This window comes from Rutilus rutilus, assembly GCF_951802725.1.
Source record: "Rutilus rutilus genome assembly, chromosome: 18".
Lineage (NCBI taxonomy): Eukaryota > Metazoa > Chordata > Actinopteri > Cypriniformes > Leuciscidae > Rutilus > Rutilus rutilus.
In genome coordinates this window covers 626,790-653,806 of record NC_140231.1, presented here as the reverse complement: position 1 = coordinate 653,806, position 27,017 = coordinate 626,790, and the positions used below count along the sequence as shown (strand labels likewise).

The following is a 27,017-nucleotide window of genomic DNA, read 5'->3' as shown; positions in this document are numbered from 1 at the left end:
CTTCAAAAAGCCAAGGGGGAACTATGGTAGAAGCCCGTAACGTCAGTTACGGCTTTATGCCTTCGTTTCTCGCTGCTCCTGAACACTCGAATGAAGTTACGGGTGCGCTGCCGTGAAGTTACGGCACTCTGCCTTGTTCTAACCGACCATCAAAGTATTGCCGCGCTGGAGTTACGGGATGTAGCAATTAAATCACCTCAGACACACACGTACATTTTTCAGTGATTGCTTTTGTTAGGTTTGAAGAATGGCATACTCTCGGGGGAAAATGATGGTGGAGATGGCTTTGAATCTTTAACATCCAATAATAGCTAGCGGTAGCCTTATAAGCTAGCGATACTACTTCACAAACTAGACACAAACACTTTTCGAGCCATAATCAACAATTTATCCAGTAACAAGCGCTGAATAGAGCAGGTTTGTATGATATCTTAATTCACAGCCCGTAATACAAAGCTACATGTACAACTGCTTCTCATAGCTAGCTCTCGCCTGCCAATGACAGTCCACTGACTGAAAACTACGCGAGTTGGTTGGTTGGAGCCGCAATGACACACCCATTATACACCAGCAACAGGAATCATTTAGAACCTACCTTTTGTTGAACCTTGGTTAAAATCCATGTCAAACAACCGACGAGAAGGCAAATCCATTACATCCACCACGAGTTTTTAAAACTTGCTACCGGCTCTAAAACTGAAGTGTGTGTGTGTGTGTGTGTGCGTGTGCGTGCGTGCGTGAGAAAGAGAGGCGCGGACGCGATCCCACTGTTCGATCACGCCCGCACCTCTCTCTCTCTCTCTCTCTCTCTCTCACACACACACACACACACACTCTCTCTCTCTCTTCAGTTTTAGAGTCAGTTTTTCAAAAAAAAAAACTTTAAATGTTCCACATCTTTTATACTTTAGTGATGTTAATCAACTTTGTTTCATGAAATTCATGTTAATTAAAACCATTCATACTTTTCCAACTATTCTCACTACTTTAACTTCTTGTTGATACATGTAAAGCCATTTTTATCATAGTGAGTCCAATTTATATTAATATTGCTTACATTTTAAGCATAACATTGGCTATAAAATAGAAGTTAAGGTCTTTTGCCTTGGTATGACCAATTGTCATTTTGTGGGCAATGCTAAGGCAGAATACAGTAACTTCCGAAAAAGGGTCAAAGGTCAAATTTGAGTTCAACATTTTTTTGTAGATGGGTTAATAAAGGTATACACTACAACATGTGAAAATTACAATATTATACCTATAACTCAATTGCCAGGACATTAAGATAACTTTAAAGTCATTTTTCTCAGTTTCACACTCTGGTGAGTTAAGGTCTTTTGCCTTAGTAGGGCAGTACTGCAGTCAGATCCACCCGTGTTCACTCGGAAGGAATCACTCACATTTTCTGTGCACTTGTAATGACACTTAAAGGATGTTAAGAGGCTAAAAGCAGGCTTACTACTTGCCCCATTGAAGTCAACAGGGTGCAAATTTTAAAAATAGAATAACTCGGTGTAGGCAACACCGATTTTTGTCGTTGTTCTCTGTATTGACAGCACTCCAAATGTACAAAAAAATGAGCTCAATGTTAAAATTGACCGGAGTTCTCCTTTAAATAAAGCACATAAACAGCACCTGAGATCATCATCGCCACACTCTGTGTTTGTTGTTCCAGCGCGACGTCACAGAAAAATAGAAACCGTTTCTAGAATAGTGTCGTTGCGCTGGTTAGGACACACACTGACTAACATGAGGAGAATCAGGAAGTGCAGGATCCTCTGCTGTGGAGCTGGGACTCAGACACGATCTGATCTCTCTCTGTCAGTGTATTACTGCAGACACACACACACGCTCGCTGAGTCCTGAGCTGGTGTGTGTGGAGGGTCTGCTGTGTTTAACGCACGTGTGTGTGTTGTGTTGGCCTCAATAACAGGCACTCATGACAGACGAGACCATCGGGAACGTGCCCATCCTGATCCTCGGCAACAAGATCGACAAGCCCGAGGCCATCAGCGAGGAGAAGCTGCGTGAGATCTTCGGTCTGTACGGGCAGACCACAGGCAAGGTACAGTCTCACACACACTCGCTCACACACACACACACACACACACACTCGCTCACTCACACACACACACACACACTCACTCTCACACACACAAACTCACTCACACACTCACTCACTCTCACTCTCTCTCACACACACACACTCACTCACTCTCTCACTCACTCACTCACACATTCACACACACACTCACTCACACGCTCACACACACTCTCAGTCTCACACTCACACACACTCTCACTCACTCACTCACTCTCACACACACAAACTCACTCACACACTCACTCACTCTCACTCACCTACACACACACACACACACACACACTCCTCCTCATCCGCGCTCCTCCACTCACCAGTGTGTTGACTCTGGCGATGTATCAGTTGTGTGTGTGTGTGCGCGTGACGGACTCAGAGACGCTGACTCTGATGGAGACGAGGAGCTCATGTTGAGGCTGTTCTGTTCCTGCAGATGTGTGGCCTGTCGCTTTAAATGCTTGAGCTGGTTAAAGCAGGATGGACTCTGATTGGCTGTCAGTGTTTATCTCTCATTCGCTTGAAAAAAAAAAAAGATTTCTGAAAATGATTCCTGCGATATTACTGTATGGTTATGATTATAGTAGTGCTGTGCACTCGGCTCTTCTAATACTCTCAGCAGGATCATCCATGTGACCAAACACACGACACCATCTCAATCCCACAATCCCTCGCCACTGCAGTCTGTGTGGTGTCTGGGCATAACACTGACCACATGTGCTGAGAGTCTGTGTGCTGTCTGGGCATAACATTGACCACGTGTGCTGAGAGTCTGTGTGCTGTCTGGGCATAACATTGACCACGTGTGCTGAGAGTCTGTGTGGTGTCTGGGCATAACATTGACCACATGTGCTGAGAATAGCATGAAAATAAGACGTTTCATTGATAATGCACTTTTCACTCCCAGGAGCTTTAACAAATCCTCATTCACACGGGATTAGCGGAGCTCCTGTTGTTCCGAGATGAGGACTGTAGGTCAGAGAGTGGTCCGGCTCGATGAGAGCTATACATGTGACCCCCGCTTTAGTCACGAGGTGGCGCTACTGAGCCTGTTCCTCAGCTCTGTCCAGTCTCTTACTCTGTGTGCTGTAATGCAGTGCTGGGATTGGACAGAGCGAGTGATGCTGAGAAGACACCGATGTGTCCAGCTTTCCCTGATCCTCATCCGTCCCTCGGATCATTTCACCCGGAAATATATGTTCATCAGAGGACTTCTGTTGCACTCGAACCACGAATACACACACACACACACACACACACACACACACACACAATAATGGATGCGAGGAGTTTTGTGGTTGAAATTTAAACTCGCAACACGTCCTTCTGTCTCGGCTCAATCTGACCCCTGAGGAATGAGGAATGCTTCCGTACACGCAGACAAACCTAAACATGCTCAACATTCAAACTAAAAATGCTAAAACTTTAAAAAAAAAAGATTTTATAATGTGTACATGTGTATCTGAGAACCCAGAGGAGCAGCTCATATAGAGCTATAAGAACATCTAGAGTCAGGAAACATCATCTGATATTATTATGATCCACACGAGCTCAAACACTCGATGTCAGATATCTAGAGCTGAATTAAAAGGGTCATGCGTGAAAGTGTGAGTTCATTTGAATTTAAGTTGAAAGAATGTGAGAAATGTGCTTAAAGTATTATTTATTTATTATTTATTGATCAAATCTAGTCATTTAAAGGTAAATAAAATAAAACAATCTCCCAAAAAATTGCATTAAAAAATATTATCGAAATGAAATGAAAAAAGCTTTCTTGACAAAACAATGAAGTATGATTTACAGGTGATTTTTGTGTGTGTGTGTGTGTGTGTGTGTGTGTGTGTGTCTCTCCGCAGGGCACCATCGCAGTGAAGGATCTGAACACGCGGCCGCTGGAGGTCTTCATGTGCAGTGTGTTGAAGAGACAGGGTTACGGAGAGGGCTTCCGCTGGCTCTCACAGTACATCGACTAGAGGAACACACACACACACACACACACACACACACACACACACACACACACACACTGCTTTCTCACATTCCTTCTTACCCAAATCAGAAACTGCAGTGATTCTGCACATGGACTCGATTCACAGCAACACGTCAGCTCTCCAGACTCTGTGATTGGATGTTTCCTCCGCCGGTCTTCTGTTCATCAGTAAATGATTCTTCACGTGTCCTCGCACACACAGGAAGTGCTCTGACCTCCCCTGCGTGCCACTTCCTGTCGGACGAGGCTTTGAGATGAAGTGGTGGCTGCTGATCGGCAGTCCGCTGATGTGGCCGTCTTCAGCATATCTGTCTGTTCTCCCCCGGGTCCTCCTCCAGAAGCTCCACACTGACCGACAGACCGTAGATGTTGTGTGTTAATGTGAGATGGGGAAGCTGTGTGACATCACTCAAACACACACGATTATGCTAATGTCGAGTAACACACACACGTCTAACAGAGCTTGCCTTGATCAGAAGCGTCGAGGACAGCTATTAATCGGTGACATGGACAAATGTAATTTATGTAAATGCCGTATATGGGTTTTTAAAGCTGTCCTTGAATAGCTCTTAATTTGAATAAGATGAAACGTTATGCATGCCTTGTTCCATGGTTATTATTAATCATTTCTGTTAGTGTTTTTTTTTAAGGAAACACCAATAACATAGTGTAAAGCATCCAGATGCCCCGGGCTGTGTGTGTGTGTGGAGTCGCGGTGGAATGGCACACACATGCGTTTACTCTGTGCTGTCCCAGCATGCACCACTGCCATTCCCCCGCTCCATCTGTGACGGGTCAGCTGTTTCCATCTGAACATGTAATAAATGTTTGCAGTTAAAGCCAGACATGTTGAGTTCACTTCTTTTGCTGGATGGAATAAATCATTTGGATGTCAGTTTTTGGTCGTCTTTATATACACACACACACACACACACACACACACACACACACACACACGGCTCTCCTGCAGTAACACACCAGTGAATATATACATCTCTGAGACGAGCATCACATGACTGATCACAGCTGACCTCAGTGCTGCTGTTAGGATCAACTACTGATGCTTTTAATACTTGCTTTTTCTTTCAGTTTATCTTTCCTATATGAGTAGTGTATGCTAGAGGTGGGTATGTAAGTAGTTAGTATGCTAGCGTTAGGGTGTATGAGTAGTGTGTATGCTGGAGGTAGGGTATGTAAGGTAGGGAAGGCAATTCCATTAAGACGCTAGCAATAGCAACTAAGCTAGCTTTGAAAGCATCAGATCCCATAAAGCCACGCTGAACATTTCCTTATACAAACATCGAGCAACCTGAATAATTCATCAACTATTAACTGTCAAATCATTGACTGAGAATAATAAAGGTACAGAACTTCCATCATGTATTATGAAGGACTCTGATACAATCACTGATGAAGTTTCAGTGAACTCTTCATATCTTCTGGTTATGTGTGTGATTCCCTCAGTGGTGCTCCAGTGAACTCTTCATATCTTCTGGTTATGTGTGTGATTCCCTCAGTGGTGCTCCAGTGAACTCTTCATATCTTCTGGTTATGTGTGTGATTCCCTCAGTGGTGCTCCAGTGAACTCTTCATATCTTCTGGTTATGTGTGTGATTCCCTCAGTGGTGCTCCAGTGAACTCTTCATATCTTCTGGTTATGTGTGTGATTCCCTCAGTGGTGCTCCAGTGAACTCTTCATATCTTCTGGTTATGTGATTCCCCCAGTGGTGCTCCAGTGAACTCTTCGATGGCTCAGTCAGAGAGCTGTGTGTCTAGCCAAGCGCTTCACTCCTCATCAGCTGTAATCTCTGAGGTGTGCAGAGCTCTTACACCTGTAGATGCCGCTAAACCAGCAGGTCCTGATTACTTATTATAAAGTTACAGCCCACATTATTGCACCACCTCTGACTCATATTCTCAATCTTTCTATTGTCACTTATATGGAAATGGTTCTTTGCTCTTCCCCTGTTTAAAGGTGGAGATCCCACACACAGAAATAATTACCGGCCCAGGTCCAAGCTGTCAGTTCTGGCTAAAGTCCTTGAAACTTTTGTCAGCAATCAATTGAAGGACTTTCCATCTGTTAATAATACACTGTCTGGTTTTCAATGTGGTTTTAGGAAACAACAACATAGTACAACTACAGCAGCCTTAAAGGGATACTTCAGGATTTAGCATTAAGCTTTGTATTAGTAGAAAACCTGTAGTATTTTCGAATTACCATGCTTTCAACCCTCATATCTTCCTGAGACAAGAGATTTATGTATTTTTTGTCTGTAAAAAATCCTCAGATGACGCAAAAATCGTCATTTTGCGTCATCGGAGGATTTTCTGGCCAGAGGCTAAAGACTACAGGCAGTAGATGGAGCTGTTCCGCATGTGTTCAGCCCGCCCATACAGGGTGGGATCTCACAGAATGTACACAGTGTCAGCCGTCTTTCTTTGGAAGCTAAGCCCATCACTACTGCCATCCGGTCTATCAACTACAGGTCTATCTAATCACACACAACGAGACTCATGAACAGCTTCTGTCCCAAAGCTATCACGATAATGAACCATGAACTGAAAATACATCCCCAAACCATCATCATCACAACAACACACTCCTGACACTCAAGATAACTTATGTGAAGCACTACGAGCACTTCATTTCTTTATGAGCAATACGGCCGTGATTGCAGTATTTAACTACTCTTACCTGTATACGCTGGAGAGTCTAAAAATTTCGTTGTATGTGAAATTGTACAATGACAAATAAAGATATCTAATCTAATCTAATCTAATCAGTATTTGGATTATCTAAACATGCCAGTGGTTGGTGCAATAACGATCTCTCAAACCGAACTCAGTGTGTACAGGCAGAAGGGTTTATAAAGGTGTGCCACAGGTTTGTATACTGATCAGAATGTTCATAACGCACGTTCACTGTTACGCTGATGATACAGGTATATATAGTTCAGCATCCACACCCAGTCTGGCCACTTTAACTTGCTTTTAATATTGTTCAAGGCAACTTATTTGAACTAAAACTAGTTTTAAATGCTGATAAAACAAAACTTATGTTGTTTTCTATACAAAATCCTTAATATTTCTTCAATCACTACTTCCCAAGGTTCGGAGATTGAGTCTAATTGATGACGCTCTCTCCTCTGTCCCTCATGTTCAGCAACTGGTGAAAGGTTTGAAGTTGCTGCCACTTTTATGTCTGTAATAGATTATGGTGAAGTCATAAACATGCATCTTCTCAGTGTTTACATGCGTTGGACTCATCAGTGCACTGAGGTTCATGGACCGTAACACTTGCTTAAAAGCTCTTGTGTGTGTGTCTCCATCACATCCCCCTGTTCTGCCCAACTTGCCTCTATACAGATGCGTCAACTTGTATTGCTTTTTCTTTTTCCCATTGTTTATACAGTTTGAATGATTTATCCTGTTGTTTGCTCATTCTCATAAAAGTGTTGCTATTTTGTTTGCTGATCTTTAAATGTAGGCTCTAGTTTACGACTCTCTGTTCAGTGCCAGAATATAATTTGGAAGATGTTTTTCCAATTTCCAAACAGAGAGATGTTTAAAGTTCACAGATGTTCATAGCAGACAGCAGGCATCAGCTGAGGAGTGTGAGCGGATGAAGACAAGCATCCTTGTAATGTAATCTGGAGTTTATATCTGTGAGCGTGGACACAGTTTACTCTTCATGAAGATCACATCACTGTTCTGATAGCTTGTGTTTAAGAGAGTCTACTAATGTCAGAGACTTGTTTTAACTGAATACAAAGTACTCCTTTGTGTAAGAATTTGCACATATATAATTGATTCATTCATATTTTTATTGAGATTTTTGATTTTGTATACAAAAAAATTACATTTAATCAGCTGTTAATTACAGATAACAGATAAGAGTCTTTATTTTATGTTAGAAAGCTTGTAGGTTAGTAAGAGCTCCAAGTACAATCACAATCAACTTTGCTAAGTCCTGCTTTAGTTAATCATAGGGTATGTACTGTATTAATTTGATGGAATATTCCGGTTTTTTGTTTTTCTACAGGTGTTTTACCTGTGCTTTGAATTTTAAACTGCATTGCATTGTGTTTTATAGTTAACAGAAATGTCCGTAAATTAATGGATAATGTCCCGGTAATGAGAGGCCAGTACTTTTTCTGTTATTTTACGGATTTATTTCTTACAGTATACTATACATTGTAAACCATCTATGCACAATCTGTGCAACAGTAATCCCAGTTACTTCTGTTATCCGTGTAGCACCACAGGTATCTTTTGCCATGGTATCCACACTTGTGATCAGACCTGCAGGTTTTGCCGTTCACAGCAGAGTAGCAGTCATCAGAAGTACAGCACTTGTCATAACTGCCTTTATCATCTGTGTAGCACCACATATAATCTTCATCATATTTGGCACAGGCATGGTTGCTGCGACAGTACTTCCCGTTTTTAGCTTTACTGTTCCAGAGCGGAGGACTGCAGTGATCCCAGCCATCTATAATGTAACCATGATCAGTCTTACACCAGTAGTAGTCGTAGCCGTATGTGGCGCAGGGGTGATCATCCAAACATCTCTTTCCTTTAACCGTGACGAGTGAGTACCGCGGTGAGCACGCTATCAGCGTCTGGCCTGAGTAACACCAGTAGCTCTTGAGATCGTGCTGGTAAAGGCAAGGAGAGGAGCAGCAGGGCTTGCCTCCTGAGGTGCACCGACAGCTGTATCTGGACTCTGAGACACTCGGGCACTGCGACCCATCAGCCGCAATCTTCTGCTTCTCTGGGACCAACAGGCATTCAACAGCATCCGACCCCTCGGATACCTCCCTCTTTCTGAGCTCATCATACACATATGTCCTTACTACTGGTTTGAGATGAGTTATAAGACAAGTAATTCCAGCAGAAACCTTCAGATCCTCAGCCATAATATAGTAAGGGTCCATGTTGTCAAAGGCTAATTTTACTGTCATCTCTTTCAGCTTGACTTTCTTTTCAGAGGATAGGCTGTCACTGCCGATGGCCCTTTTCACGGCACTATACATGATCAGCACAGCTGTGCTCATTTGGAGTTTACCTTTGAACCCTACCTTAACCTTGTCTAATTTATCATCGTCACCAAAACAAGCATCCGCAAAAATAGAAACTGTCCGTTGAGTTCCTGAGCGCTGACTGTAGAGTCTGCTGAGCTGATACTCCAGGTATGAGACACTCACCAGGTTTATGCCAGACTCTTCTGGCTGGTTTTCCCCAATATAGCCAAAGGAGAAAGACTTACTGTTATCAGTGGCGTGTTTATAACAGACAGCCGTCCAGACGTGAGAGGGCACCGTCACCCTTCCAGGCTCTTCAGAGACTTCCTTCTGTGGTATTCGTAGATTTGCGTTAGGTACCGTACCTGTGACAATGTAGGCTGTTGCTAAACCACCATCACTGCTGAGCTGGTTTAGTAAATCACTCCTCAAAGTCTTCTCCCTGTTTTTCCAGTGGCCACGGTTGAAACTCGGGTCCATCGGTGCGGCATTGGTCAGTGTGAATGTTGCCCTACGGCCATCACCGCAGTTGAAGCTGCTGGGGTTCAGGTGTCCACGGTCATATCCGGTACGCTTGTAGTCACTACTCATGGCTTGACTTCTTTTAATAACATCTTCATTTAGTCCAAGGTTTCTCAAGTCTCCCTCACGGACCATATTTCTATGTGGGTACCCTGAAATCTACAGAATAAATAATATGTTAGATGGTGAGTTTGATGTTGACCACTTCTCTTGTGGAAAAAAGTTCTGTTCATTCTCCCTACTTCGTCTCTTTTAGTGAACATTTACAATGTTTACTGTACAATTACCGTATTAGCAATGGTAAAACAGAATGAAGACCAATAATTAGATGAACAGAACTGCTTCTTATGGATTGCAGAGCTTAAACTGCTAATAAAGTGTTTTGTTAGAGACAGAGAAGCACATACTCACCTGTGGCTCGACGTGCCAGCTGTCTGTCCTTCCTCTGTCGCTCAAGCATCTACGATCTAACACGTAGGCACTGTAGAGGGGAATCCTGTGTTCTGTTGAGTACAGCGTAGCGTAATAATAGCGTGTGGATTGACCATACACCTGACAGATTGTCTTGGCATTCTGATCCAATCCTCCTGGCTCTTTGTTTTTGTAGAAAAAGTTCTTACATCTATTAAAGTCATGGACCACTTCTGCGTGAGCACTGAATGCTGTCAGCACAGCACAGGTGAGCAGACCCAGAGCAAACATGGTGTGACGCCGGTCTCGTGTTATGGAGACACCAGAAGCACAGCTGCTTTAAGTACAGTCTCAGTCAGAGATGAGGTGGTGGGTGGGAAGTGAAGAGATGAGGAATATGATGGGACCTGCGCTTCATCATGCTTATGGGACTAATTTTAGAGCATGAACAGAAACACTGATTTACTGTAACCCAAACACTTTCAAATCCTTCTCAGTAATAGAAATGCAGTGCTTGCGATTTCCACTTCAGTTTTCTATTCCGTTTCACTTCTGCGTCTGGAGCGAGGAGCAGGTGTTTGGAAAGTCAGATACTCCCTGTTTTGCCTCTCTGTGATCGTTCAGGGTTTGTCGCAGTAGTGAGCGAGAAGCTGGAAATGTAAAGCCTGGAGTCATCAGAGAGCGCTTTAAACTCTGTTCTTGTCTTGTCTTCATGGTGACACTCAATGCTTTGGATCCATTTTTGCACAAGCGATCTCCTGCCCAACATGAGGTCACAGACACACATCCCAAATAATTTAATCTCACCAGTGAAAGCTCAACAGATTGTAAATCAGAGAAAATCACCTGAAGCAATGAATATTATCTGACCCAGCTCATTTATGCACTACAACTAAAGATTACATTTATCACAATCTAATAGTAAATCACTGCATCAACAATATCATATAATTCAACTAAATGAATGGGAATACATTGTCATTAATCAGGACAAGTCTCTCTGCAGGGTTCCCACACCTCGGTTAACTTCAAATTCAAGGACCTCTCAAGGACTTTCCAGGTCCAATACCCTCAAACTCAAGGACTTAATGTGGGAACACATATCAAGTGAGAGCAAGGTTACATTGTGTTACCTTGTAAGATACATTGTTACAGTTTTCATGTGTCAAACACAACTATGCAAAAAAGCTTTTTGCATTTAATTGTGGCCTGTGGAAGAAATGTAATATGTTCTATATGTTTGCATTTTCTTATATTCATAGAATCTTAGAAATATGATGATAATCAGATGAATTGTTGATACATATTCTTATTAATATATGTATGTGTATGTCATTGTATATGACCGGACAAAAGTTAATGTCACTGAATGTAAGACCGAGACAGAAAGTCTCCATTCAAGGGTGTAATATGATTAAGTATAATAGACAAATCTAAACAATATGTTAGTTATGGCTAAGATGTATCTTGATGTAGCCTCGGGAAAACAACCTTGGGGGAGGAACAACTATAAAGAATGAAGGATACCCCCCACTCGTTGTCACACTCTGCAGGCACTGTGTAATGACTGTATGACTGCTGACCTTTCCTTGCAAGGGAATAAATAATTGTTAAAGACAATTGATACCTGTTTGTCTCTTATTCAGTGATGTAAAATTGTTTGCCACAACAGGCCATATGACAGATCTGATATTCTATTTGTCGTATTTCTGTTTTGCATAAAACTGAAGAATATTCGGTACATCCAATACTGTATTCTAAAATGATCTGATATAAACTTTGCATGGATTTTATTGAAAAGAGCTTCGGCTCATGTAGCCAGCCTATGTTTGCAATGTTGAGGTTCCTCGTAGTAGTTTTGTTTGCATGGAACGTCATGACAACATTTAACACAAAGTACCTCACAAGGGAAACACTTAACGTGATGCAAATTAGTATGCATAGGCCATGAAGTGTTGGCAAAATAACAAATTAGCGGACCGGAGGGAATAATATGGATTTTTTTTTTCTAAAACTTCTTGCACAAAATAAATTCAAGCACTTTCAAGGGCCTGTATCTGTGTATGTTTATTTTCAAGAACTTTCCAGGGCCTTTTTTCTCGGATTCACAAACTTTCAAGGACCCGTGGGAACCCTGCTCCTGTTATAATCTCGGGTGATCTGTTTGCCGTGTGGGGCTCATCATGCCATCAATGAAGACACAACAAGTGAATTAGGGAGTTTGTAGCACAGGGGATAAATCCATCACACAGCATGCCTCATTAACTCTGTTCTGGGCGGTCCCTGTTCCCAGACCCACCTTATGGAGACGTTGGGCTCTGGGGCTATAGAAAACCCAAGGCCCGCTTCATAGCAGCCTATAGGTGTCACAGGAACACACGGGAAAACAGGTAGATCCATAAGCAGTATATTTATTGTTAGGGCAATCCAATTCGTAGTCATCCATGCAGGGTTCAAAATCCATATTAGCAGTCCAATAAATAAAGAAACAAGAAACAAGAAACAAGAAACAAGAAACAAACAGGCGAGAAACAAACTTCAGAAGTGTAAGTGACATCAAACAACGACTCTGTGACAAACACTAACCAGACAGGGTATATATACACAGAAACTAACAATGTGATAGGGAACAGCTGAGTGCAATGAACAGTGATGAGTCCAGACAGGGATTGTGGGAAATGCAGTTCCAGAAGTAATGGTGACAGTATGGGGAAGAGACCTCTAGTGGACACCTGGGGAAACACAAACCAGACACTGTGACAATAGGTGCCACAACGTCTTCTACCGCAGAAATAATTAGTATTTTAAAGAGTCATTTCTTTAACATAGACATACAGTGTATTGTATCTCTACTTATTACATGGCTTTGCTGAATTCTAATGTAGAATGCGGTGTGTTATTTCTTGATAACAGACGCTGCGAACTATAACACACCGTTGCCATGAAAAACAGAGTGTTGCCATGGACACAGTTCTGTTCACTCTGGAGGACAGCTATCAATCCGCTGGAAGAAGTGCGGATCAGCTGTGGCAAAAAAGTCAGAACATGGAAAATTTTAATATTAATTTCAATATTTATGGAGAGAACGAAACTTTTGAATCGTGGTTAATGGCTGTTTTGTCCCCAGTAAAGAAACGGAAAAGAGAACAAAAAACAACGCAAAAGATGCAAGAGAGGGTAAAAGACACAAAGAGCTGGATGACAGAGAAATCGACAAAATTGAAGAAGAGAAATCGACAAAATTGAAGACGACAGGCACGAAGTAAACACTAAACGGAGTACGGTATGGGCTCTGGCAGTGTTTAAAGACTGGTCCAAAAGAATATGTCGGCAGACTTTGATAGTTATAGATAGGAAGAAAACCTGAATCAGATGCTGCAATCGTTTTACGCATCTGTTATGAACGCTAACGGAAAAACGTACTCAATCTCAAGTTACATTGCGATTAGGTCTGGGATATGGTAAATGTAGCTCATTTAGCAATAGAATTATCCACTTTGCTCAAAAGAGAGATACAGAAAGTGTTTTCGTCCATCTGCTTTAAGACTGTTTAATCAAAGTTGATCATGGTACTCTGCTATCGAGTCTGACATGTGTGTTTGCTTGGTGTAAAGGTTATTGTTTTTATTTGTCTTTATATTTAACTTATAGTATGTACAAACTTTAAGTATGTAATGTACAAATGACTTTCTTTAGGTGCAGTTTTCTATTTCAATATACTTATAACCTTTGACACTTTTTCAGGATTCAGAGTGTAAAAAATTTAAAAAGAACAGCATTTATTTAAAATAGAAATCTTTTGTACCAATATACACTATTGTTCAAAAGTTTGTGGTCAGTAATTTTCTTTCTTTTCTTATTTTTTAAATAAATGAATAGTTTTATTCAGCAAGGATGTGTTATATTGATAAAAAGGGATAGTAAAGACTTTCTACTTTAATTAAACGCTGTTCTTTTTTACTTTTTATTCATCAATGAATCCTGAAAAAATTACCACAGGTTCCAAAAAAACATTAAAAAAAAACATTAACACAACTGTTTCCAACATTGATAATAAATAATATTAGAGTGATTTCTGAAGGGTGTGACACTGAAGACTGGAGTAATGATGCTGAAAATTCAGCTTTTGATCACAGGAATAAATTATATTTTAAAGTATATTCAAATAGAAAACCATTATTTTAAATTGTAATATTTTTTTTTGTGTATTTTTGCCGGTTCGCCGTTACAGGGCGCCGAGGTGACAATGGCGGAAAGAGGTCAATAAAACAGCTGGAGATCAATAGGCCTATTTCACATAACGTTACATTTTCCCTCAGGAAAGCCATTAAATGACCATGTATAACTTGATGTATAACAAGTTACTGTTGTTGGCTAGAAAAATTAGAGGAGTATTTTGTTAAATATGTGCTCTATATTACATATTTATTATATTTTTACATATCGTTAAAATATTATAACGTTATTATAATACAAACCATATTGTATTACAGCTGAGTTGTTATTTTTAACCTTTAGTAATAATACCAGCTGACAGGGCTCTCTGTGTGTTTACAGCATTAGGTGAGAGATTTTTGTTCTTCAGAAAAATTAACATGTATCTGTACCTAATATTTATTGAAATTAATCGATATTGAATCAAGATCGGATCCAAATCACAAGAATTGAATTGAAATCGTGAAATTTGTGTCAAGCAATAATAAAAACAGAAGCATACCAGTCATTGTGCCATGCAAACATTGTAACAAGTTGTCACTAAACTTAATCAAATTGTTTTTAGTTACCAATTCTTTTGACAATCACAATACACTTGTGATGCAAGTTTTTGTGGAACTCTAAGAAACTTTTAGGACTTTTACTTTCCCTGGTATTGAGGCCCACCAGTGTTTTGTGTTGTTTCACTTCCCCATCTGTTCCTAGTTTGATCCTAAAGGGGAAGAACTACACAAGCTTGCAGCGTTTCACTATTATGTTCAGTGCAGTGTTTCCCCTGTCCTGGAGTCCTCAACACTTCATCTTGTGGTGTATGTATATCAAATAGTATTAGAATCCTGTATTCATAGCTAAATTCATAAACGTAAGATTGTTGAGACAACACTATCTTTGTAAATTATTGAAAGTCTTCCACTTTTTACTGAGGAGGTATATGGATGTGAGGTTCAGGAAGACTGAAGGATTCTGGAGAAATAATGGACTCTGCTCTGGATCACACGAAGATGGGAACAGTTGTGGGTCTATTATAGGCATTGTAAGATTAAGGGCCACACTTGCTTCTGTGTGTAACATTTTCTTTTGAATACATGAATGGACTTCTTTATTGTGTCATTTAATCATGTTTTATTGATCTGTCCCGAATGCTCGTGCCCTGACACTGACACTCAGAGGCAATGATGAAGTTCATGTACCATAAATGTGGCTTAAGCAAACTGCCATATAGATAAAACTGTAAATGTTCATTATCTGTAAATTATTATTATAACTAAACCTAATATTTTATTCTTAATTTTTATTAGTGTGTGTCTTGTTGTGCGTAACCCAGCGCGTCCTTATGCGTGTCAATTCAAATGTGCTTATAGACATTTCCACAGAACATATGTATATATTTTACATGCTCTTAAATTACACAATAAGCCCAATGACGGTTTACAGCGCTCTCAGAACATGAAGTGAGTATTGTTAGGCTCTCCGTGTAATACTGATGCCACGAGAGGACAGACAGCTGTGTGTTTATAGAGTATTTTACAATGTCTTCAAACTCGGCCAGTCACTGTCAAGGCCTGGAGCTATCTGTATAATGCTGCTTTTATTGATGCATTTCACACATCCACTTTCAATATGTACATCCACTACCTTTTCTGAGCTCGATCTTGATGTGATTTCATTATCAAAACAACCTTTATTGTCTTTTTTTTTTAAATACAAAGACAGAAATTCCAGTGCTAAGACCACTGAGAGAAAAAACACATACAGTGTTAATACAATACAAAATAAACTCATACAATGTTAAAATGAATATTTTAATCACATAAATAATGTGAAGCCATTGAGTTCCTTCGTGAAGACGAGGGCGACTGTAGGATCTTCTGAATCATCCTCACTCCTTGGTTTGCTTGTGTTGGTTCATGATGACTGTTCCTCTGCCGTCCTCCAAGCTGTGTTTATCTCTTCTCATGAAACTGATCACAGACAGCTCATATTTAATGAGGAGTGAAAGATGAGAAACGTGTGTATTGATGTTTGGAGTGATGGGAGACGTACCTTCTGCATCTCTGCATCTGCTCCAGTGTCTCGGGCAGCACTTTCTGGAAGGTCTCGGGCAGGAACAGGTTAGTCACGGAGGAGGCGATGGTCAGGCTTCCCATCAGGAGGTAGGGCAGATACTTGCTGAACGTGCCTTTATGAACCGAGAGAACTCAACGTCATAACAACTCTCTTAAAGCTGTTCCTGACACCAGCTCTGGATTTACCCAGGAATATGAGTAAAATGCTGATGTTCTTTCAGAAATATTTCAGGAGTGGTAAACAGACCCATTCAGACTTTGATTCAAGTTTGATCACTTTTTATGAATCCTCCCGAGACTTGTGTGCTTAAATGATGGAAACTTCACAAGAGTAGACGTGAAGCGATAGATCTAACAAGTGTTTCAAATACATTAGGAGGAATAATAAATTGGGAAGGATTTATTTCCCTATAATAAGTAAAATTGTAAATACTGAGATGGGAAGGAGGGAAAAACAAGGAAATATAGGAAAATGGAAGTTTGAGAAAGCTAATACAAAATAATGAGTGAGGATGGAATGAAAATGATCAAGATTAACGAAGGGAAAGATATTGAAACGATAAATAAAGAACTAGTTTCAGTGATAGAGAATGATGCAAAAGAATGTCTTCCTAAAGGAAAGAGGGTGGAGAAAATAGTTCCATACTGGAATGAGAAGCAATCAGAAAGAGAAGGAAAGCATTTTAAATACTGAAGAAAACGGTAACACTTTATATTACGACCCGCAAACAACTGCGTAAGTAAACCGAAACTACGGTGTACGTTTCTGTAATTATAGTGTACTTCCGTGTAGGTATAAGGGAACAATATGTTAAGTTTTGGGTAATAAAGGGGTAACAAACAGATATACAAGCAAATTATTTATAATGTAATTATTTTAAAACTAACAGGTACCTATTCTGTTAATATATTCCAGGCAAAAATTGTACGTCTGTTGTATATAAACGTTTTTATCACATTTCTGGAAAAATATATTCTTGTGCAATGTAGTTAAAGGGTAATTTTGACATCTGTGGGTTGTAAATTAAATATATATATATATGGCTGTATGTAAGCCCAGTATGATAAAAATTTAATCTGAAACAATTTTATAAACAGCTGATTTCGAAAAACATTGGCAATGTTATTTATTGGCTTTTCTTACTAAACTACTTAACGTTTAGCCCAAAATGTTTTTTTTCTGCTATGACTTTAATTTAGAACGTACCATGTAGTACTTAGTACTTACCTTATCACATTGTATTGCAATGACACTTAAATGTCAGGGCAAATATACTGTGTAATTAAACGTTTTTTTTATTTTATTTTTTTTTTAATAAGAGTACCTTTCTCTGTAATTACTGTGCAAATAGTGTTGTTTCGTATTGTTACATAGTAAGTAGTGTTTGTTACCCGTTTCAACTGTGAATTTACAGGGTAAGTGTAACTCCTGCGGGCTGTAAATTAAAGTGGCGCTTATTACCCCCTTATTGTGTGTAGTTACAGGGTAAGAGTAACTCCTGCGGGCTGTAAATTAAAGTGGCGCATGTTACCCCCTTGTTGTGTAGTTACAGGGTAAGTGTAACTCCTGCGGGCTGTAAATTAAAGTGGAGCTTGTTATCCCCTTGTTCTGTGTAGTTACAGGGTAAGAGTAACTCCTGCGGGCTGTAAATTAAAGTGGCGCTTGTTACCCCCTTGTTCTGTGTAGTTACAGGGTAAGTGTAACTCCTGCTGGCTGTAAATTAAAGTGGCGCTTATTACCCCCTTGTTGTGTAGTTACAGGGTAAGTGTAACTCCTGCTGGCTGTAAATTAAAGTGGAGCTTGTTATCCCCTTGTTCTGTGTAGTTACAGGGTAAGTGTAACTCCTGCTGGCTGTAAATTAAAGTGGCACTTATTACCCCCTTGTTGTGTAGTTACAGGGTAAGTGTAACTCCTGCTGGCTGTAAATTAAAGTGGCGCTTGTTATCCCCTTGTTCTGTGTAGTTACAGGGTAAGTGTAACTCCTGCTGGCTGTAAATTAAAGTGGCACTTATTACCCCCTTGTTCTGTGTAGTTACAGGGTAAGTGTAACTCCTGCGGGCTGTAAATTAAAGTGGAGCTTGTTATCCCCTTGTTCTGTGTAGTTACAGGGTAAGTGTAACTCCTGCGGGCTGTAAATTAAAGTGGAGCTTGTTACCCCCTTGTTCTGTGTAGTTACAGGGTAAGTGTAACTCCTGCAGGCTCTAAATTAAAGTGGCGCTTGTTATCCCCTTGTTCTGTGTAGTTACAGGGTAAGTGTAACTCCTGCGGGCTGTAAATTAAAGTGGAGCTTGTTACCCCCTTGTTCTGTGTAGTTACAGGGTAAGTGTAACTCCTGCGGGCTGTAAATTAAAGTGGAGCTTGTTATCCCCTTGTTCTGTGTAGTTACAGGGTAAGTGTAACTCCTGCGGGCTGTAAATTAAAGTGGAGCTTGTTATCCCCTTGTTCTGTGTAGTTACAGGGTAAGTGTAACTCCTGCGGGCTGTAAATTAAAGTGGAGCTTGTTACCCCCTTGTTCTGTGTAGTTACAGGGTAAGTGTTACTCCTGCGGGCTCTAAATTAAAGTGGAGCTTGTTATCCCCTTGTTCTGTGTAGTTACAGGGTAAGTGTTACTCCTGCGGGCTCTAAATTAAAGTGGAGCTTGTTATCCCCTTGTTCTGTGTAGTTACAGGGTAAGTGTTACTCCTGCGGGCTCTAAATTAAAGTGGAGCTTGTTATCCCCTTGTTCTGTGTAGTTACAGGGTAAGTGTAACTCCTGCGGGCTGTAAATTAAAGTGGAGCTTGTTACCCCCTTGTTCTGTGTAGTTACAGGGTAAGTGTAACTCCTGCGGGCTGTAAATTAAAGTGGCGCATGTTACCCCCTTGTTGTGTAGTTACAGGGTAAGTGTAACTCCTGCGGGCTGTAAATTAAAGTGGAACTTGTTATCCCCTTGTTCTGTGTAGTTACAGGGTAAGTGTAACTCCTGCTGGCTGTAAATTAAAGTGGCGCTTATTACCCCCTTGTTGTGTAGTTACAGGGTAAGTGTAACTCCTGCTGGCTGTAAATTAAAGTGGAGCTTGTTATCCCCTTGTTCTGTGTAGTTACAGGGTAAGTGTAACTCCTGTGGGCTGTAAATTAAAGTGGCGCTTGTTACCCCCTTGTTCTGTGTAGTTACAGGGTAAGTGTTACTCCTGCGGGCTGTAAATTAAAGTGGCGCTTGTTACCCCCTTGTTCTGTGTAGTTACAGGGTAAGTGTAACTCCTGCGGGCTCTAAATTAAAGTGGAGCTTGTTACCCCCTTGTTCTGTGTAGTTACAGGGTAAGTGTTACTCCTGCGGGCTGTAAATTAAAGTGGAGCTTGTTATCCCCTTGTTCTGTGTAGTTACAGGGTAAGTGTAACTCCTGCGGGCTGTAAATTAAAGTGGAGCTTGTTACCCCCTTGTTCTGTGTAGTTACAGGGTAAGTGTAACTCCTGCGGGCTGTAAATTAAAGTGGCGCTTGTTACCCCCTTGTTCTGTGTAGTTACAGGGTAAGTGTTACTCCTGCGGGCTCTAAATTAAAGTGGAGCTTGTTACCCCCTTGTTCTGTGTAGTTACAGGGTAAGTGTTACTCCTGCGGGCTCTAAATTAAAGTGGAGCTTGTTACCCCCTTGTTCTGTGTAGTTACAGGGTAAGTGTTACTCCTGCGGGCTGTAAATTAAAGTGGAGCTTGTTACCCCCTTGTTCTGTGTAGTTACAGGGTAAGTGTTACTCCTGCGGGCTCTAAATTAAAGTGGAGCTTGTTACCCCCTTGTTCTGTGTAGTTACAGGGTAAGTGTTACTCCTGTGGGCTCTAAATTAAAGTGGTGCTTGTTACCCCCTTATTCTGTGTAGTTACAGGGTAAGTGTAACTCCTGCGGGCTGTAAATTAAAGTGGCGCTTGTTATCCCCTTGTTCTGTGTAGTTACAGGGTAAGTGTAACTCCTGCGGGCTGTAAATTAAAGTGGCGCTTGTTATCCCCTTGTTCTGTGTAGTTACAGGGTAAGTGTAACTCCTGCGGGCTGTAAATTAAAGTGGCGCTTGTTATCCCCTTGTTCTGTGTAGTTACAGGGTAAGTGTAACTCCTGCGGGCTGTAAATTAAAGTGGCGCTTGTTATCCCCTTGTTCTGTGTAGTTACAGGGTAAGTGTAACTCCTGCGGGCTGTAAATTAAAGTGGCGCTTGTTACCCCCTTGTTCTGTGTAGTTACAGGGTAAGAGTAACTCCTGCGGGCTGTAAATTAAAGTGGCGCTTGTTATCCCCTTGTTCTGTGTAGTTACAGGGTAAGTGTAACTCCTGCGGGCTGTAAATTAAAGTGGCGCTTGTTACCCCCTTGTTCTGTGTAGTTACAGGGTAAGAGTAACTCCTGCGGGCTGTAAATTAAAGTGGCGCTTGTTATCCCCTTGTTCTGTGTAGTTAGAGGGTAAGTGTAACTCCTGCGGGCTGTAAATTAAAGTGGCGCTTGTTACCCCCTTGTTCTGTGTAGTTACAGGGTAAGAGTAACTCCTGCGGGCTGTAAATTAAAGTGGAGCTTGTTACCCCCTTGTTCTGTGTAGTTACAGGGTAAGAGTAACTCCTGCGGGCTGTAAATTAAAGTGGAGCTTGTTACCCCCTTGTTCTGTGTAGTTACAGGGTAAGAGTAACTCCTGCGGGCTGTAAATTAAAGTGGCGCTTGTTATCCCCTTGTTCTGTGTAGTTAGAGGGTAAGTGTAACTCCTGCGGGCTGTAAATTAAAGTGGCGCTTGTTATCCCCTTGTTCTGTGTAGTTACAGGGTAAGTGTTACTCCTGCGGGCTCTAAATTAAAGTGGAGCTTGTTGAGCTTGTTATCCCCTTGTTCTGTGTAGTTACAGGGTAAGTGTTACTCCTGCGGGCTGTAAATTAAAGTGGAGCTTGTTACCCCCTTGTTCTGTGTAGTTACAGGGTAAGAGTAACTCCTGCGGGCTGTAAATTAAAGTGGAGCTTGTTACCCCCTTGTTCTGTGTAGTTACAGGGTAAGAGTAACTCCTGCGGGCTGTAAATTAAAGTGGCGCTTGTTATCCCCTTGTTCTGTGTAGTTAGAGGGTAAGTGTAACTCCTGCGGGCTGTAAATTAAAGTGGCGCTTGTTATCCCCTTGTTCTGTGTAGTTACAGGGTAAGTGTAACTCCTGCGGGCTGTAAATTAAAGTGGAGCTTGTTACCCCCTTGTTCTGTGTAGTTACAGGGTAAGTGTAACTCCTGTGGGCTGTAAATTAAAGTGGCGCATGTTACCCCCTTGTTGTGTAGTTACAGGGTAAGTGTAACTCCTGCGGGCTGTAAATTAAAGTGGAACTTGTTATCCCCTTGTTCTGTGTAGTTACAGGGTAAGTGTAACTCCTGCTGGCTGTAAATTAAAGTGGCGCTTATTACCCCCTTGTTGTGTAGTTACAGGGTAAGTGTAACTCCTGCTGGCTGTAAATTAAAGTGGAGCTTGTTATCCCCTTGTTCTGTGTAGTTACAGGGTAAGTGTAACTCCTGCTGGCTGTAAATTAAAGTGGCACTTATTACCCCCTTGTTCTGTGTAGTTACAGGGTAAGTGTAACTCCTGCGGGCTGTAAATTAAAGTGGAGCTTGTTACCCCCTTGTTCTGTGTAGTTACAGGGTAAGTGTAACTCCTGTGGGCTGTAAATTAAAGTGGCGCTTGTTACCCCCTTGTTCTGTGTAGTTACAGGGTAAGTGTTACTCCTGCGGGCTGTAAATTAAAGTGGCGCTTGTTACCCCCTTGTTCTGTGTAGTTACAGGGTAAGTGTAACTCCTGCGGGCTCTAAATTAAAGTGGAGCTTGTTACCCCCTTGTTCTGTGTAGTTACAGGGTAAGTGTTACTCCTGCGGGCTGTAAATTAAAGTGGAGCTTGTTATCCCCTTGTTCTGTGTAGTTACAGGGTAAGTGTAACTCCTGCGGGCTGTAAATTAAAGTGGAGCTTGTTACCCCCTTGTTCTGTGTAGTTACAGGGTAAGTGTAACTCCTGCGGGCTGTAAATTAAAGTGGCGCTTGTTACCCCCTTGTTCTGTGTAGTTACAGGGTAAGTGTTACTCCTGCGGGCTCTAAATTAAAGTGGAGCTTGTTACCCCCTTGTTCTGTGTAGTTACAGGGTAAGTGTTACTCCTGCGGGCTCTAAATTAAAGTGGAGCTTGTTACCCCCTTGTTCTGTGTAGTTACAGGGTAAGTGTTACTCCTGCGGGCTGTAAATTAAAGTGGAGCTTGTTACCCCCTTGTTCTGTGTAGTTACAGGGTAAGTGTTACTCCTGCGGGCTCTAAATTAAAGTGGAGCTTGTTACCCCCTTGTTCTGTGTAGTTACAGGGTAAGTGTTACTCCTGTGGGCTCTAAATTAAAGTGGTGCTTGTTACCCCCTTATTCTGTGTAGTTACAGGGTAAGTGTAACTCCTGCGGGCTGTAAATTAAAGTGGCGCTTGTTATCCCCTTGTTCTGTGTAGTTACAGGGTAAGTGTAACTCCTGCGGGCTGTAAATTAAAGTGGCGCTTGTTATCCCCTTGTTCTGTGTAGTTACAGGGTAAGTGTAACTCCTGCGGGCTGTAAATTAAAGTGGCGCTTGTTATCCCCTTGTTCTGTGTAGTTACAGGGTAAGTGTAACTCCTGCGGGCTGTAAATTAAAGTGGCGCTTGTTATCCCCTTGTTCTGTGTAGTTACAGGGTAAGTGTAACTCCTGCGGGCTGTAAATTAAAGTGGCGCTTGTTACCCCCTTGTTCTGTGTAGTTACAGGGTAAGAGTAACTCCTGCGGGCTGTAAATTAAAGTGGCGCTTGTTATCCCCTTGTTCTGTGTAGTTACAGGGTAAGAGTAACTCCTGCGGGCTGTAAATTAAAGTGGCGCTTGTTATCCCCTTGTTCTGTGTAGTTAGAGGGTAAGTGTAACTCCTGCGGGCTGTAAATTAAAGTGGCGCTTGTTATCCCCTTGTTCTGTGTAGTTACAGGGTAAGTGTTACTCCTGCGGGCTGTAAATTAAAGTGGCGCTTGTTATCCCCTTGTTCTGTGTAGTTACAGGGTAAGTGTAACTCCTGCGGGCTGTAAATTAAAGTGGCGCTTGTTACCCCCTTGTTCTGTGTAGTTACAGGGTAAGAGTAACTCCTGCGGGCTGTAAATTAAAGTGGAGCTTGTTACCCCCTTGTTCTGTGTAGTTACAGGGTAAGAGTAACTCCTGCGGGCTGTAAATTAAAGTGGAGCTTGTTACCCCCTTGTTCTGTGTAGTTACAGGGTAAGAGTAACTCCTGCGGGCTGTAAATTAAAGTGGCGCTTGTTATCCCCTTGTTCTGTGTAGTTAGAGGGTAAGTGTAACTCCTGCGGGCTGTAAATTAAAGTGGCGCTTGTTATCCCCTTGTTCTGTGTAGTTACAGGGTAAGTGTTACTCCTGCGGGCTCTAAATTAAAGTGGAGCTTGTTGAGCTTGTTATCCCCTTGTTCTGTGTAGTTACAGGGTAAGTGTTACTCCTGCGGGCTGTAAATTAAAGTGGAGCTTGTTACCCCCTTGTTCTGTGTAGTTACAGGGTAAGAGTAACTCCTGCGGGCTGTAAATTAAAGTGGAGCTTGTTACCCCCTTGTTCTGTGTAGTTACAGGGTAAGAGTAACTCCTGCGGGCTGTAAATTAAAGTGGCGCTTGTTATCCCCTTGTTCTGTGTAGTTAGAGGGTAAGTGTAACTCCTGCGGGCTGTAAATTAAAGTGGCGCTTGTTATCCCCTTGTTCTGTGTAGTTACAGGGTAAGTGTTACTCCTGCGGGCTCTAAATTAAAGTGGAGCTTGTTATCCCCTTGTTCTGTGTAGTTACAGGGTAAGTGTAACTCCTGCGGGCTGTAAATTAAAGTGGCGCTTGTTATCCCCTTGTTCTGTGTAGTTACAGGGTAAGTGTTACTCCTGCGGGCTCTAAATTAAAGTGGAGCTTGTTGAGCTTGTTATCCCCTTGTTCTGTGTAGTTACAGGGTAAGTGTTACTCCTGCGGGCTCTAAATTAAAGTGGAGCTTGTTATCCCCTTGTTCTGTGTAGTTACAGGGTAAGTGTAACTCCTGCGGGCTGTAAATTAAAGTGGCGCTTGTTACCCCCTTGTTCTGTGTAGTTACAGGGTAAGTGTAACTCCTGCGGGCTCTAAATTAAAGTGGCGCTTGTTATCCCCTTGTTCTGTGTAGTTACAGGGTAAGTGTAACTCCTGCGGGCTCTAAATTAAAGTGGAGCTTGTTATCCCCTTGTTCTGTGTAGTTACAGGGTAAGTGTAACTCCTGCGGGCTCTAAATTAAAGTGGCGCTTGTTATCCCCTTGTTCTTTGTAGTTACAGGGTAAGTGTTACTCCTGCGGGCTGTAAATTAAAGTGGAGCTTGTTACCCCCTTGTTCTGTGTAGTTACAGGGTAAGTGTTACTCCTGCGGGCTCTAAATTAAAGTGGAGCTTGTTATCCCCTTGTTCTTTGTAGTTATAGGGTAAGTGTTACTCCTGCGGGCTGTAAATTAAAGTGGAGCTTGTTACCCCCTTGTTCTGTGTAGTTACAGGGTAAGTGTTACTCCTGCGGGCTGTAAATTAAAGTGGAGCTTGTTACCCCCTTGTTCTGTGTAGTTACAGGGTAAGTGTTACTCCTGCGGGCTCTAAATTAAAGTGGAGCTTGTTACCCCCTTGTTCTGTGTAGTTACAGGGTAAGTGTTACTCCTGCGGGCTGTAAATTAAAGTGGAGCTTGTTATCCCCTTGTTCTTTGTAGTTACAGGGTAAGTGTTACTCCTGCGGGCTCTAAATTAAAGTGGAGCTTGTTATCCCCTTGTTCCCTTTCGAAAGCTACAATCGATGCTGCGCTGCTCAGCGCATTGGGAACGTCTTTAATCGTGACCAGCTGTGAATATTGTGTATAACACGTCAATGAAATTGACCCGGAGGCAATATAGCCTCGGTCGGTGACGTCATCGGCGCGCCCCCGCGACACGAGGCTATAAGTAGATGAGCCACAGGTGCATCGTCAGGTCTTTTGTCTTCAGACCATTACTGTGCATGTGTGAACGTCAAAACTCTCTCTCTACCTTTTATCTGCTACAGATCTTTGCTAGGAGTTAGTTTATTCAGGCAGTGTGCAGAAAATTTCTCATTTCACATCTAAGAGTTTAAAAAGAGGAGAAATGAGCCAACAAAACAATAAGTGTTGTGTTCCTCCATGCTCCCATTCCATGTCAGAACTGGATACACACACTTACTGCTTGCTTTGTTTGGGAAAGAACATGCTGCCCTTGCATTTGAGCATGGTGATTGCGAGCACTGTGGAATGTTTACAGTTAAGTGCTTTGCGTTCGCTTTGCTTATTTCAAAGGGTAGCGCCCATAAAGATTGTGGGGCTCGCGTGCGATCTGGCTGAGAAGCGAGAGACGTTGGTTCCCTATCGCTCGCTCTCTCTCCAGATCGCGATGTCCTTTTGCCTGACTACCGAAGCGTGCCTCGGCGCTTCTTCGGCTCGGGCAGAGGACATTGAATCTCGTGGGTTTGTCGCCTCCGAGCGTGTCTCCCGTGATGATAAAAGGAGATCGCTCGTGGCGATCGCTTGTGCAGTGACCAGATTGATCTGATCACAACAAAAAGAGTCACATAAAACACAGTCTATAAAAAAAAAAAAAATAAGATTGTAAATATTTATGTCTTGTGTCCTCGACATCGAGCCATTCTACTATCGCGGGTGCGAGGGCACGCGATTATATGATATTGCCTCAGTTTGGAGAGACGCTCGCGGGCTATCTCTCCCCTGGGATCATATTATCAGATGCCTTTTCAGCGGTTAGGCTGGTACTGCGTTGCACACCATGGCCGTGTGAAAAGCATACCAGGTTGATCTTATGAAAGATTTAAACACAGCCTCTCATCCAGACCGTGTTTGCTTGTCTGATTGGGATGTGTTTATTGCTGAGGAACTGATATTTATATTTATATATAATATTTATATAATATAATTATATATACATATATGTATGTATTATATATAATATAATATTGTCTGGCTGTTTTCCGGACACATTTAATTCTGAAGAATTAAAGCTGCCTCTGAACACATCTCTCGTTATGTTAAAACGTTTGAGAGGTTCTGGTGGTGACTTGAGTGATGGTCGGATTACAGCTAGACTGCCCTCCTTGAGGATCTCCATGACGTTAACTCGGTTATGGGAAAACCTTATTCTTCGTGCATCTCTGTGCCCTTGACGTATTAAGACTATCATGGGTGCGGGGCTGTGTGGTTATACGATGATGGGCCAGTCTGAAGAGACATTTTCTTCTCTTCTTTTTGCTCATCATCATTTTAGGAGGGTTCAAAAGCAGAGTGTAACGAGTTGCGCTCCCCCTCGTGAAAACTGGGGACCGGCTCGTTGTACTCAGCAGCTGCATAATAGACCTAAGACAAAATCCTGAGGGTTGTTTTGTCCCAGGTCTGTGGGGGTGTGCCCCTACGGGACGAGTCAAACAGCTCCTACCTGACACCCTCACGAAACCACTGTACTTCCGCGCCACCTCTGGTGATTCGTGGAGCAGCGGTTTCCAGCGAAATGTTAGATGTTCTGTTGCTTTTCTGCTGTCATCCAGGACACGGAACATCTAACATCCCCTCAAAAGGAAGTGTTAAATTGATACCACTCTCAGAGAGTCTGGCAGCGTGGAAACTTCTGCCAGGTTTTTCTATGTGGGTATTACGTACAGTACAAATAGGATAGAATCCAAT

General features: G+C 42.0%; 3 protein-coding genes across 3 annotated transcripts in view; 1 reads left to right on the top strand and 2 right to left on the bottom strand.

Moving 5' to 3' along the window:
* Positions 1 to 4,980, top strand: part of sar1b (secretion associated, Ras related GTPase 1B) — a 31,999-nt gene extending 27,019 nt beyond the window's left edge. Inside the window, exons 6-7 of the mRNA XM_084386812.1 lie at positions 1,934 to 2,065; positions 3,952 to 4,980. Of these exons, the coding sequence (XP_084242938.1) occupies positions 1,934 to 2,065; positions 3,952 to 4,068 (249 nt within the window). The 3' untranslated portion in view covers positions 4,069 to 4,980. The remainder of the gene's footprint in view (positions 1 to 1,933; positions 2,066 to 3,951) is intronic.
* Positions 4,981 to 7,898: 2,918 nt separating this feature from the next.
* Positions 7,899 to 10,408, bottom strand: LOC311276842 (uncharacterized protein). The gene is made up of 2 exons (XM_084386795.1): positions 10,046 to 10,408; positions 7,899 to 9,793 (listed from the first exon to the last, which is right to left on the bottom strand). Exons 1-2 carry the CDS (start codon positions 10,334 to 10,336, stop codon positions 8,294 to 8,296), a joined length of 1,791 nt encoding a protein of 596 aa, XP_084242921.1. The 5' UTR covers positions 10,337 to 10,408; the 3' UTR covers positions 7,899 to 8,293.
* A 5,422-nt stretch (positions 10,409 to 15,830) lies between these two features.
* Positions 15,831 to 27,017, bottom strand: part of slc22a5 (solute carrier family 22 member 5) — a 32,659-nt gene continuing 21,472 nt past the window's right edge. Inside the window, exons 9-10 of the mRNA XM_084386796.1 lie at positions 16,304 to 16,439; positions 15,831 to 16,221 (exon numbers count right to left, since the gene is read on the bottom strand). Of these exons, the coding sequence (XP_084242922.1) occupies positions 16,140 to 16,221; positions 16,304 to 16,439 (218 nt within the window). The 3' untranslated portion in view covers positions 15,831 to 16,139. The remainder of the gene's footprint in view (positions 16,222 to 16,303; positions 16,440 to 27,017) is intronic.

What these genes read in the sequence shown, in the direction of transcription:
- LOC311276842 (XM_084386795.1), bottom strand. Translation starts at nt 10,336, where the DNA reads ATGTTTGCTCTGGGTCTGCTCACCTGTGCTGTGCTGACAGCATTCAGT. An exon ending in GCTGGCACGTCGAGCCACAG is followed by an intron (nt 9,794 to 10,045) that starts GTGAGTATGTGC and finishes TTTATTCTGTAG; the next exon opens with ATTTCAGGGTACCCACATAG.